Source organism: Haemaphysalis longicornis, unplaced genomic scaffold, assembly GCF_048455015.1.
Source record: "Haemaphysalis longicornis isolate Haplotype H1 unplaced genomic scaffold, Haemaphysalis longicornis Haplotype H1 scaffold_1, whole genome shotgun sequence".
NCBI lineage: Eukaryota > Metazoa > Arthropoda > Arachnida > Ixodida > Ixodidae > Haemaphysalis > Haemaphysalis longicornis.
Genome location: NW_027526203.1, coordinates 34,312,270 through 34,324,842, shown reverse-complemented (window position 1 = coordinate 34,324,842; position 12,573 = coordinate 34,312,270). Strand labels below are relative to the sequence as shown.

At 47.8% G+C, this 12,573-nt stretch overlaps 1 protein-coding gene across 1 annotated transcript in view; it reads left to right on the top strand.

Moving 5' to 3' along the window:
• LOC144163010 (nose resistant to fluoxetine protein 6-like) overlaps positions 1-12,573 on the top strand; it is a 206,170-nt gene that overhangs the window by 153,563 nt on the left and 40,034 nt on the right. Inside the window, exon 13 of the mRNA XM_077693822.1 lies at positions 2,503-2,689. Within this exon, the coding sequence (XP_077549948.1) occupies positions 2,503-2,689 (187 nt within the window). The remainder of the gene's footprint in view (positions 1-2,502; positions 2,690-12,573) is intronic.

The window sequence follows — 12,573 nt, the reverse complement described above, 5'->3', positions numbered from 1 at the left end:
AAAAGTCTGTGTCACACACTGACGACCCGACTCGTGCCCAGCGAAACTGCAGCATCAGGAAATTATTGACTTTTTCATATATACCTTCTGCATTTATGACTGCACCATGGTCCGTTGCTGAATATAATTGAAGGCTAGGTTTTGAGGGCCATTTCTTCTGTTTGCCCATTTGAGGCGCTCTAAAATAGGTTCGTAAGAAATTCCAAAGGGATCTGGTGTCTAGTACCATAACTGATACAAGGCATTTCATCAGAACGGGAGGGCCTACCTTTTAATAATATTTTCGACAACAGCATTTAGACATGCCTCTCCACCGCCGCCAAAAAATTATCCTCTTCTATTCCTGCTTTTAAAAGTAGCTTGAAGACAAACTACAAGCGTGTTTTATTTTAAATCACTATCCTTTGATAACTCCCTCAACTACATGCGGTCGTCAAAAGGTATTGTTTTCATAATAGAGAGTGACAGCTAAGAAATATTGAAACCCTTTCAAATTTCGCGCCATACGGCGTTCGCAGTGTCGCAGTAAGGAATGCTAAAAAATAGAGTTAAAACTGCTCTAAATCTGTGTTAGCATTCTAGTTGCCTAGTCGAAGTAGCCTGGTCAAGGAACTCGAGGCATCACGGTCAACTCATTTTCAGATGTCTTGATTGACGGCCGCTTAAGGGAGCCAAACAAGTCTGGGCGAGAAAAGGTTGACGTGTCGTCAGCGCGTTATCTGTTATTCCCATTATTTCCAATAATTTCTCAAATCTTTTGCTTCAATTCGCATTACTCTAATTTGAAAGGAGTTTTGTGGATGAACCAAACTCGTATTGTAAGCTACCTAGTAGTTCGCCTACGTGTAACCCCGGCACTCACGTTCTCTTCCCAGTCTTCCATAGTTTTTTTTGTCTAATGCGTAGCATTCTTTGCCGAGTACCTCCGTCCCCCCCAACCACGTCCGTGTAATGACGCCCTGCATTTCCACAAAAATGCAGATTTGGTTGAATTGACAGCTTTAATCATTACAACAGCCTAGATGGAGACGATTGCTCAAACAAAATTCTCAAAACCCGGAAAATATGTAAAAAATGATCTCACATAAAATAAACATTTGTTCCTAATCCTCCTCACAGAATAAAGAATACGCATGTTATACATTTCTCCCCAAAGCCGAATGTTAAACGAAAGGGGGTCGCCAAAGAACGCCCAAAATATGAAACATAAACCAATAATGAGCGAACTATATAACACCCTCCATTTCCACAGAATGCATATTTGGAGGAAGTACCACCTTTAAACGTCACAATAGCGTAAATGGCGATAATCGTTTGAACAGAATTTGAATTTTGAAAAACCACAAAATAAGAAAAATAGAAAACATGAAATTTTTACAAGAATGAGTTGACAAAAAGAATTCGCACCTCATACATGTCCCCCCAAAAAACGAATATTAAACAAACAAAAGTTCGAAAAACGTTGGAAATTGCGAAAATGGACCAACTCTGCAGTACAACAAAACGTTGGAAATAGCGTAAATGGACCAACTCTGCCATACGGCTTGCATCTTCAAAAAAGAAACATAATTGGCGAAGTAAAGACACTTCATCGCTATAATAATATAACTTTACACAATTGGCGATACGAAACAAGAGAAAAACAGGATAAAATATTCCAAGCTCTTTCGATACACCTAGCCATGTTTGGCTGTAAACAACCCGCAATTTAGACAAGCGGCATAGTAATGGTGCGCATTACTAGAAAGGTCTCTCCATTTCTGTAGATTTTAGCTGTTAAGATACATGTTACAAACGTGGATATGGATATTCTACGATGCAGAATGGAGATTTTTTTTCGCTGTCACTGAGTTACGCAGCACACGTTTAATAATAATGTCGGACCGCTGGAGAGAACCTTTTGTTGTCAAGGCAGTCAAAAAACTGTAGTGTTCTTGTTTTTGAACGATATAAGAAGGTAAACATGCAAATGAAAGGTCGGCTTACACCAAAATAAAGTCTAAAAAAACGTAAAACGTGGAGGTTTCATAATTGTCTCAATACTCCCGGCCAACCATTTCACCTACCTAAAGCAATAAATTGCCTCCTTAAGAACAATTCCTTGGTGATTTGGACTCCCTCAGAAGCTTATTTGCCTACAACTTTGACTCCGTACTATTGCTTTAAGAAACAACAGAAATTTAAGCAAATCACGTGCGGCGAAAGGAAAAGGCAGATCTGATATCCAAGGAAAAGCGCCCGATGTTTCCTACCATGCGTGAATACCCTCAAGCGAGAGTAGCGTTCTCAGATGCCCGATTACCTTGGTGCAGAGGGAGGGCGTAAGAAGTAGGTCTAACATTACTGGGGCTCATTTAAATTCATTAAACTAATGCATTTTAATGGTTTGCAAAATGAACAGTGGTCTTCGGCGAACGGTTTGAGCCCGTAGCCACGTAGAGCTGTGTCGAATGCTTCAACGTACTCGGTCGGCTGAGAGGGGGTCCCACTCGTTGGTTGCAGGTGCTGCGTGCCCTGGGATGGGTGTGCTCCTTCCTGTGTGCCGTGGCTGTGGTTTTCGGCGCCTACCGGTGGAACTGCGGCGACGGCGTCGATACGGCGCAGGCCGCACTATACGCAGCCGTGCACCGCACCGTGTGGGCCTTCGCCGTAGCGTGGGTGGCCTTCGCTTGCGTCACCGGGAAAGCCTGTAAGTACGGCTCTCTTCGTCAGGCAGTTCTCGGCCCTCCCCCAGCACGTCTTTGTGCTCGTCTTATGACTCAACGGCCCACCGTGTTTCTTATATTAAATGGCAACTATCCTCAATGAACCCGGCGCCCTATTCTTTATGCAGTATCCGCCCGAGCGCATCAAGAGAAAATAAAAGACCATGAAAGCAGAAAGTGAGCGACAGGGAAAGAGGTCACAGGAGCAGTCGGGTGATCCCCCGAGAGACCGAACATGCGTGTAGAAGCGCATTTATTATTTTATCCCATAATTTACGTTTTATTCGCAAGCCAGAGGATATTTTCAAACTGCAATCTGTTCTCCTCTAGCAAGCGTACTCCGCGAGAAAAAAATTTCTGAAGGTGGCGTGGGTTACGCGTGATTTTCGGTGGTTGCAGTTTTTCACAATTTTCGGGGCAATGCTCACCGCGAGGTTTTGATCGTTTTCACTAATATTTGTTTGAAAACAAAAACTACACCGGAATGACAAACAGGTCCAAGCAAAGTTTGCGTTCTGCCATGAACAAAAAACTAGAACAACATTGTAAAGTCGCCCCAGACGCTAGATTGTCCCTAACTTTGACGCCCCATATCTCGGTATCTGTAATCGAGACCAACTTGTAAGTGATAGTCACTGGCGATCAGATATGTGTGAAAATACCTGTAAAATATCGCTAGGCTAGAACAATTATATGTATGCGCGAAAAAATACTGACCGCTGTGCCTTTTCTAACAGGGAGCAATTTTAAAAATAAAAATTAAAAACCCGCTCGCGATTTCTTTCAAAATTGGGGAAACCATACTCGTCAAGAGGTCCAATAATACTACTGAAAAACGTGTTGCACCATCTTTCTTGTACCGCCATTATAAGCGGATGAAATTACGAGTTCGAGGCGCGTCTCCGCTGAGTGTGCTCCGCTACTGTCGCTGCTTTTCTGGCTTCGTGTTTCGATAAAATAGTGTCTGTTCGCATTCCCCGGCAATACCAGGGACTTTTGAACCTTTGAGGTTCTTATAAACGAGAAATCACGTTTTTAATCTTTTTTTATTTGTGTCGTTTCACTGAATAAGCGTTAGCACACCTAGGCCTGTGTCTAAAATCTGCCAAAAGAGCGCCTTTGCGAGAGTAACTTCTCTTTTAGAAACAAAAACACAGAACAGGGTAGCAAAAGCAAGAGTTATCTCGGTGTGACGACTGCCGTAGCTAACCCAGTGCCGGGCGGGTGCAACAGAGGGGGTGCATTGATCTGCCACTCCTCGACCAGCGATTTTTCCGGTGACGCAAGTTGGGACCGCTCCAACAAAGAAATGACATCTGTCTTCACTGAGAGTACAGACATACCGACCATTAACATAAACAATACAGTAGAGAGCTTCTGCGCATGAGCAACCATTATGCCAGAAACGGCTGCGACGCGCCCATCCTGTGACCTGCGCAATCCCATGAACTTATCGTAAGGCCTGGTGAAGAAAATGTTGTAATAAAGACCTTACATGTGGAGCTGTCTAAAATTTTGTTTGTTTATGATGCAGCCCTGTCTATTTTTCGGTTACATAGCCCAACAGCAAGAGGCACCTTTCCCATGCCTTTTACACAACATTTGGTGAGCTGTGTTGGTATGTGCGCACGCCCTAGTTGTAACGTGTAGCGGCAAGCCACAGTGCCAGCGGCAGCAGTGTGACACAGGCCAATGAGCGCGCTCACCCGCCGGAGGGCTCGCGCGCCCCTGGCATCAGTAGATAGATACCCCACGGCGTTCCGAATTAACCGGGCCTTGCTACGTGGTCATGTCGTCTCTTTTTCAACGCCTCTGTGGCATGCGCTCTATAAACGGAAATGTTATAAGCGTTTCCCTTTAATTTCATGGCTATGATCATGCCTTCTCAAAGGTTTAAATACAAACGAAATGGTTTGGATGTCAGCCACGTCATCCAGCAAATTACCAGGCGTACGCATTATTTCACTGTAATCGTGCCAAAACGCTCACGCCTACGACTTTTTCTGCCAGTTCACTCGTCCTGTGACCGGAACGCTGTTATAACTAAATTGCACTGCCGGCATTTGAACGCCATAGATGTTTTCCTGGTAAATGGCGGTGTTTTTCGTACATCGAAATCAATTGTAGTTTTTAATTTTCTGATATAAACAAGTGCTCTATTTTTAAAAAAGTGCCCCCTTTTAACAAGTGGCCGGCATGGGGTTAGTTACGGCAGTCGTCACACCGAGAAAACGTTTTGTTTTTTGCTAACAGAAACGTTGCGCCCACAGAGGCGCGCCTTAGGGCGCGTCTTCGCCACAGGCGCAGCTGTGCCAGCGCTTATTCAATAAAACATCGCAAATAATAGAAGAATAAACACGCGAATTTCTCTTTTACAAGGACGTCAAAGGTCGAAACGTCCCAGGTGTGGCCGTAGAATGCGAACAGGCACCTTTTTTGTCAAAGCGCAAGCCCGAAAAACAGCGGGAGTAGCGGATCTCACGGAGCGGATACGCGTCTCGAACGCATGATTTCAGACGCTTATAACTTCGGTACAAACAAAATGATAAAAGATGTTTTCAGCAGTATCGTGGACCCTTTTAAGGAATCTGTTTTCCGCAATATTGAAGAAAATCTAGAGCGTTTTTTAAATTTTGATTTTAAATGTTACGGCTTTTCGAAAAAGCAGTCAATCTTTTTTTGCGTCCATGAATATTTTTTGTAAGCAGCGATATTTTACAGATCTGTTCACATATATCTGGTCGACATTACCTATCACTTCCAAGTTGGTCACAATTATAGATACGGAGATAGGGTGCGTCAAAGTTAGGGACAATCCATTTGACTTTTTAGATGCGGAGCATCTCATGCTCGGGGCTGTGTCTCTCCCTCGCTTATCGTCCGCCGTCCGCACTCTACTGCGCATGCGCGTATCTTCAGCCCCGTCAGCGCTTGGGCTGACGTCAGTACTGTCCACTATAAAAAGAAATAGTTGGGCGGCGCCCGGTTTCGATCCCACGACTCTCTGGCCACAACGGGAGGTACGTGGCGCTCTTCCCACTGAGCTAGAAACCGTTTTTTTGTAACACAACGCTTATTTACACAGATGTACATATATACATGATACACTGACAAGCACGAGAGGTTGACGTCCACAGGCGTAAACACCGTCGCGACGGAACGTTCAGTCACGACTCCAGCGAGTCTTCGCCAGTCACAAAATGCACAACGCATATAAGACTGTAGGTACAACGAAAGGTTCTAACAGGAAACTATGACGGTTAAAAACCCTGTAAAATCACAAGTGTTCAACAGAAAATGTTGGGTGTGTACTGTGTTAACATGTATATGTGTACTCTGGATTGATCAAAGGACGCATGATCAATGAAAAACGGCGTTGTGAAAACGCAGTGGTAGGACCTCCCGTGAGTCACAGCCGTTGCCAGCGATGCATTTCTTTTTCTTTGAAGTGCTGCAGGGCTTGGCAACCGCTTTGCAGGGAGTCGCGCAGCACGGAGTCGGCGTCGGGATCCCCCAGCACGCTCACAGTTCATTCAACCTTTACCGTAAAGTGCCGCCAGGCAGGCTTCGGGTTCCTAGCGCACTCCACTGCGTACACTCTAGCCCTCCACAGAGAGTGGAGCCCAATGGCGAGCATGCAGTGTCGAAGCGCCTTGTTTCCGGTGGGTGTGCTCAGGCGCCGGAGACCTGACCACGACAGGTCCCATCGCTTAGCGAACGCAGTCTGCTGCTCGTCCCAGAAGACTGCTGCGGTGTTGCACTGAATGAGAACGTGTTCCGCCGTTTCCCGCTTCCCGCAAATGAGGCACCCCGCGCCGCCGTGGAGGAAGAATCCCCTCCTCCAAACGTGCCTTCGCGGGCAGTACTCCCATGTGAAGGCGGAAGAAGAAGTCCTTTGTACCGGTGGGCACAGGGAGTTTTCTTATTCTCTTAAAGACGCCGTCAGATGTTGGGGGTTGTTGGTAGAGAGGGGGTGGCAAGACCTTCTCCACGAGGTCCCAGTACAGTTTCCTGAACTTTGTTTTGAGTAAATTCTCCCCCCAAAAATGCTGCCCAAGCAGGGCTAGAGCTAGAGCGACTTCTCTGTAAAACTTCGCTGCTCGCGTTTCAAAGCAGAGATGCTGTCGTGGCGAGCTATGAGGTCAAATTTCTGGCACCAAAGCACTGCGTGGCTGCTACAAGAAACAGATCGCGTAGGTCGATGAAGTACAGGAACCGCTGCACTGTCAGTTTGAGGTACACATCGACGAGACCCAAGCCACCCTTTTCCAGACTCCAGAAGAGGTTTGAGCGGTGCATGGGTTCGTACGTGGAACGCCAGAGGAATACCGCCCAGGAGCGGTGCAGCTTATTCAGGGAGTCTGCGTCGATGGTGGTTACGCGGGCCCCGTACAAGACAGCGGGTATGCTATCGTACTGCAGACATGGGCCCTAGTGAACAGAGCAACGTGTCTGTTTCTCCATGGATAAAGCTTTCCTTCTGCCGCTCTCACCTTCGGTTTCCATCGATTTGAAATTGGGGTGCTTTGGTTCAGGTTGACGGCCAGGTAGCTAGACATCTCTTCTTCCCAGGCCATTCCAAATAAACAACTTGGTTTGGAGGCCCATTCACCTAACCAGGCTCCCTTCGAATTGAGGAGGCTAAGTTCTACAAACCGAGACGGGGGCATGTTCTACGAGCCCTCCTTATATCCTTCACTCATTCAAACTACGTCAAGAAGCTACTGATAAAACGAAGGTACGCGAATTTTAACAAATGTTAGGCAGAACGATCAAACCTTGCCGAGCGCAAAGCTCCAAAGCTGGAAAAAACTGCAGCCGCCGGGAATCCTGCGTCGTCCGCGCCACATTTGGAACTTTTTTCTCGCGAAGTACACACGCTAGAGGAAAGTGGATTGCAGTTTTAAGGTATTCTCTGTCTTTCGAACAACTAATAAAATATAAAAAACGAGCGATGCGCGCGTACACGCATGTTTGTTCTTTCGTGGAATCACCTAGGTGATGGTGTCGCCCGAACAATGAGCCCAGTAAAGATTGTTGTTGTTCGTTTCCCCGAAGTCCGTTGTCGATCAGGAACCCAATCGCCCGGTCTCCACTTGATTTGGCAGGAGGCTGGCAGGGCGATGGTGTTGAAGTTCTTGGAGATGGTGGTCGAATTGACGAACTCGAGGCGTTGGGGTTGATTAAGTGAAACGAAAGTTTATATACAGCTATTTACAGAAGGATTACTGGGTACATGAGTAATAAGGTGAAAACTTCGAAGTGCAGTTAGACGCTAGCCTAAGTGCGTACAAATCACTGGAGCTTCTCCACTCCGTCTAACTCTCCTATCCTCGGAGCGTACACAAACGACGGCCGAGACTACGTTCTCGCCGCAGGATCCGTCTAGTTGGCCGGTACGGCGCTGTTCCCGAAACTTCCGACGCAATCCTAACCTCTAGCCTAGAGGGCTCACAAATCCCAACCTAGCTTTAACGGTCGAGACTCCTTCTCCCGCCGGGAACTGCCCAGCTCAGTGCTCAGACAAGAATGTTTTCTAACGGCCAAGTTCGGTCTTAAACACCTCGAGCTCATGCTCTCTCGGGAACGCCCCTGTAGCATTCCTACACGCGTAAGGGAGTGCCCAAATTCATGTAGACCGCTGTCACTCAGCGCGCAACGGAATATTCAGTGATTCGCCGCCATCTTTGGGTCAACGGCCCTCTCGCGGGCCAGAAAGCGCACACGACCCCGAAGGGTGAGTGCGAAAGTCGGCGACTGTGCGTCGTGCTCACCGGAGCGTGTTAACTATGGAGGCTCGCGCGGCGCTCGTTCCGACGTCGGTAATCACACCTCCCCCGCGCGCCACGCCAATGATTTTCGGAACCCGGCGGCACCGTCAGCGTCCTCAACGGGGGCTATCCCCACGACGCTACCCCGGCCGGACAATCCGGCACCCGTCCGCGCCGTGACGGATTGGCGCCGGCCACTCTGTAGTATAGGAAGTGCTTCGCCGCCAGACAGGGTGGCGAGTTCTCGCGTGCCGCCCGGGCGTTTGGCCACTTACCTCATCAGTGGGTCTTACAAATCCGTCGACACCGACTGCGTCCTGAATGGGGGATCATCCCAGCGGAATCCCGTTGGCCGGACTATGCGGCGCCTATACGTGCCGTGACGAATTGGCGACGGCTGCCGCGTAGAGTCCACAGTGTTGAGCCACCAGACAAAGGGGCGGGTTCTCACGCGCAGCCTGCGCGCCTGGCCACTGACCTCATAAGTGGACCTTACACGCCCTATCACGAGCCTCACTTGCAGCTGCGGTGAACCGGGGTTCCCCCCCCTGCCAACTTCGTCTCGCTGCCTCCCAACCGGCGGAACGAACAGACGAATGCGCCGCATGACCGCCACACTTGATCGGAGTGCAAATACTGCACGACAACAGAGAATATTGGCAGATTGGAAAATGGCTCCGGGTATGGCGCCGGATGCATCTGCGCATGCGCGCGCAAATGATTTTCGCCCCTTTTGCGCGTGCGCTGCACCCGTAGACTGCGATTTAGCGTTTTTCAAAGGGTTGGTTTCCGGAAACAGCTTTGCTGTTTACCATTTGCCACAGCTGTACCTGAGCCCTGAGCGATAGGGACCATTGGACAGGTGAAGGGACGTGCGACGCCGTCATGACAACGGCGCTTTGGTGTATCATACGAAGCCCTACGCAGATATTTAGGGTGCGCTACTACTTTGCGTTGTTCCCATTGCTCATGCGCCATAATCAAACTATGTTTTGCGTAAGTGGGCGCAAAATGAATGTATGCTATTTCACCAAAATAGCTGAGTACGCTTGGGGGTTTGGGTATCCCTCCGTTTACATGACCACAGGAGATTGGGGTCCCTGTACGCTTCCGCTTTTCTGCGGACTCTAATTTCTACCATATAAAACAGATTCCTTGCTCCTCTCGTTTAACAGCGGAGCTTTCGTAGGGCTGGCCTTGACGACCTCATGTGTGACGCTTTCTCTCATATTTTGATACAAATAGGCTTATACTCTCCCCCCGCAGCCCGCCCAAAAAATTCTCTTCCCACCAATGTACTTGTTTTTAGAGGTGAAGTCGACTTTAAAAAGACTCAGTATTAGCTCGGTTTTTGCAAGCTGGCTTGCCCACATTGCCTGTTGCGGATTGAAGCAATGCCACCTACTGAGGGAGCATGGTAAAAGAAAACTTGTCAAACTCTTGTGTTATCGTAAGTCGAAATAAATCATATGACAATGGGGCGCTAAGAGGACTGGACTATTATGACGGATTTAATTTACTTGTTGCAGTTAGTTTGCAGTGAAGTTGTAAACGTTGCAGAATTACTGTTTGCTGTCAATACATGGCGATCCACGGAGGAAGTTTGGTTACGGGAAACTAATTTTTTACCGGAACTATCTAGAAAAAAAATTATATGACAATTAGCCGCTAAGATGACTCTACCATTACGCACAAGAAGGAAGCGTGAGGTAAACGGAACCTTCGAAATGTTTACACTGAGTTTAACAGCCAGTGTAATTTCACACTGGGTTGGAACTGTGTTTCTGACTGTAACTGTGTTCGCATGCTGCTCTTCCCGGTCGCGAAAGCAAGTTGACATCGATGACTGCTCGAATGAAGCTCCTGCAGACACGCCGGTGGCTGAAGCTGCGTATGTTGTTTACGCGATCGCTTCGCCGAGGAACGCGACGTTCGGCTTCCGCCCGCACAAATCCCGAACATGTGATTACCTTGTTCAGATAAGTTTTTGCTACCAACGAGGTAACTACTCAATGGGTACGTACACTGTGGGCGTCAGAAGCCTTCTCGATTGCGCCAATGTGCAAAAGTTACGATGCGCGGGAGCAACTTGACAATTTTTATTCGGTTGGCAGCGCATGCTGTAAGGTGTGCTCATTTCGAAACGTAAAAAATCTGGATTTGTTTGGAAATGAGGAAAACCTATAAGTCAAACCCAGTCTTTTGTGTTGGGTCTAGTTGCAGAAAATAAGTACCCGGGGCTCAGACGCGTCTACGACATGGAGTTTGGTTATATAGGGGGATAATGGCATTATGTTATGCACCATTTTTTTTTTCATTCAATACTAACACGAAGGGGTTTGTTTTCAATGGTTTGTATAGTCGCGAAATATTCTAGATACGTTTGGACACATTGGCGAGTTGCTTCGCGGTAGATTCAAGATGTGACCAAGAAGGAATGAACTGGTGCCTCGCATTTGGTTCAACGTAAGGTGCTGTGCGCCTTAAGGTTTCGCTACTAAAAGCCGATTCAAATTCTGGGTGTTTTACGTACCGAAGCTACACTTGGCTCTTAAGGCGCGCCATATTGAAGGGCTCTGGATTAGTTTTGACCACCTGGGTACTTAAAGGCCTCTTCACAGAGTTAACATCAACAAAGGAGGAAGCTCAGGAGGAGGAAAAATTTAATAATAGAGCAGTCAATGTTTTTAGGTTCGGCGCCAGGTGGGGCACCTTCTTAGTCCAGGAAGCCCTGGTTCCTTTCGTGCTGTCTTGCCCGGTCGACCAGATGTTTTTGGTGATCCGGGTTGGAGCTGGTCAACCGATCCTCCCACTGCTCAAATGAGGGATTTGGATTTTTGGCGAGGGATGGTGTGTGGCGGCGCTCCCATACCCTGAGGAAGACAGTGCATGGCTCTTTGCAGAATGTTTAAGTGTATGTGTATAATGTCGGATACATTGAGGTTAGTAATGTACCATGTGGAAATGTGTTAGTCTGGCGCTGTCTGCAGATGACCGTGCCTTCCCGAGACATGTTGAGATGTGGAGGCGGAAAGGTTCTTTGTCACAAGCGGTAGTGGGCCAGACGTCACTGTATCTTCTGGTGATTACTTCTCGTATTGGGCTCACGGAATGACTGACTGGCTGACATCTCAGAAGGAGGCGCCCTGTGTGTGTGTGTGTGAGCTCGGGCTGCGGCATACGCCGCCTCATTTCATTCCAGTGATGAACGATCCGGTGTCCATATGATGAAAATTTCGGGTAAATCACGTTGGGTCGATTGAATTTTGGCTGCTGTTACTGAAATGCGTCCGATTTGGAAGTTTCGACGCGCTGGCTGGGGGTCCGGGTTGATAGTGACATGTTCTTTGCCAGTGGTAGCTGCAAAGGTAATGGCTGCTTCTTCGGTCATGTCGATGTCCCTGGTAGGTATAGAAGCAGAAGCTAGCTCCAGTCCCTTATTATTGACTATGCTGATGGGTTCAGCTGATCGACTGGTATATGGTGATGCGTCGGCGTACCTAACATCAGGCCGTTTCCGGTATGCAGTTCGAAGAGCTTGAACTCTTGCCTTGCGTCGTGCTTTGTTGTGAATCGGATGCATGTTTCTTGATACCGGAGGGATATTGATGTTCTTTCTAACATGTAAAAGGATGCGTTATTTAACGTTATATTCTTTTGAGACTTCGTAACCCAGTTTTCGAAGGGTGTGTCTTCCCGTTTTGGTGAGTTTTAGTCGTTCCAATTGGCTAGTTTTGTGGGCTTCAGCAAATTCCTCCCGAGTTTTGTGCAAGCCTAATTGCACTAATTTGTCTGTACAAGCAGTGAGGGGTAAACCGAGAGAAAACTTTTCGGCTTTTTAGATCAAGATATTAAGTTTTAGATGCGAAGCATCTCTTGCTCGGGGGGATGTCCTGCGTCCGTGCCCCGTCCACAGCGCCTCTGATGATGATTGCGGCAGGATTCCACTAGGGATTGGCCAACCAGAGAATTCATCACGAGATAGCTTCGCGTTCAAACACCGTCGTCATCTTCCCGTAGGGGAACCGCTGAATAAAAGGAGGAGACAAAGCTGCGAAGAGAAGGGCGTGTGCGTTGCTATCAGCCGGTGCACCAAC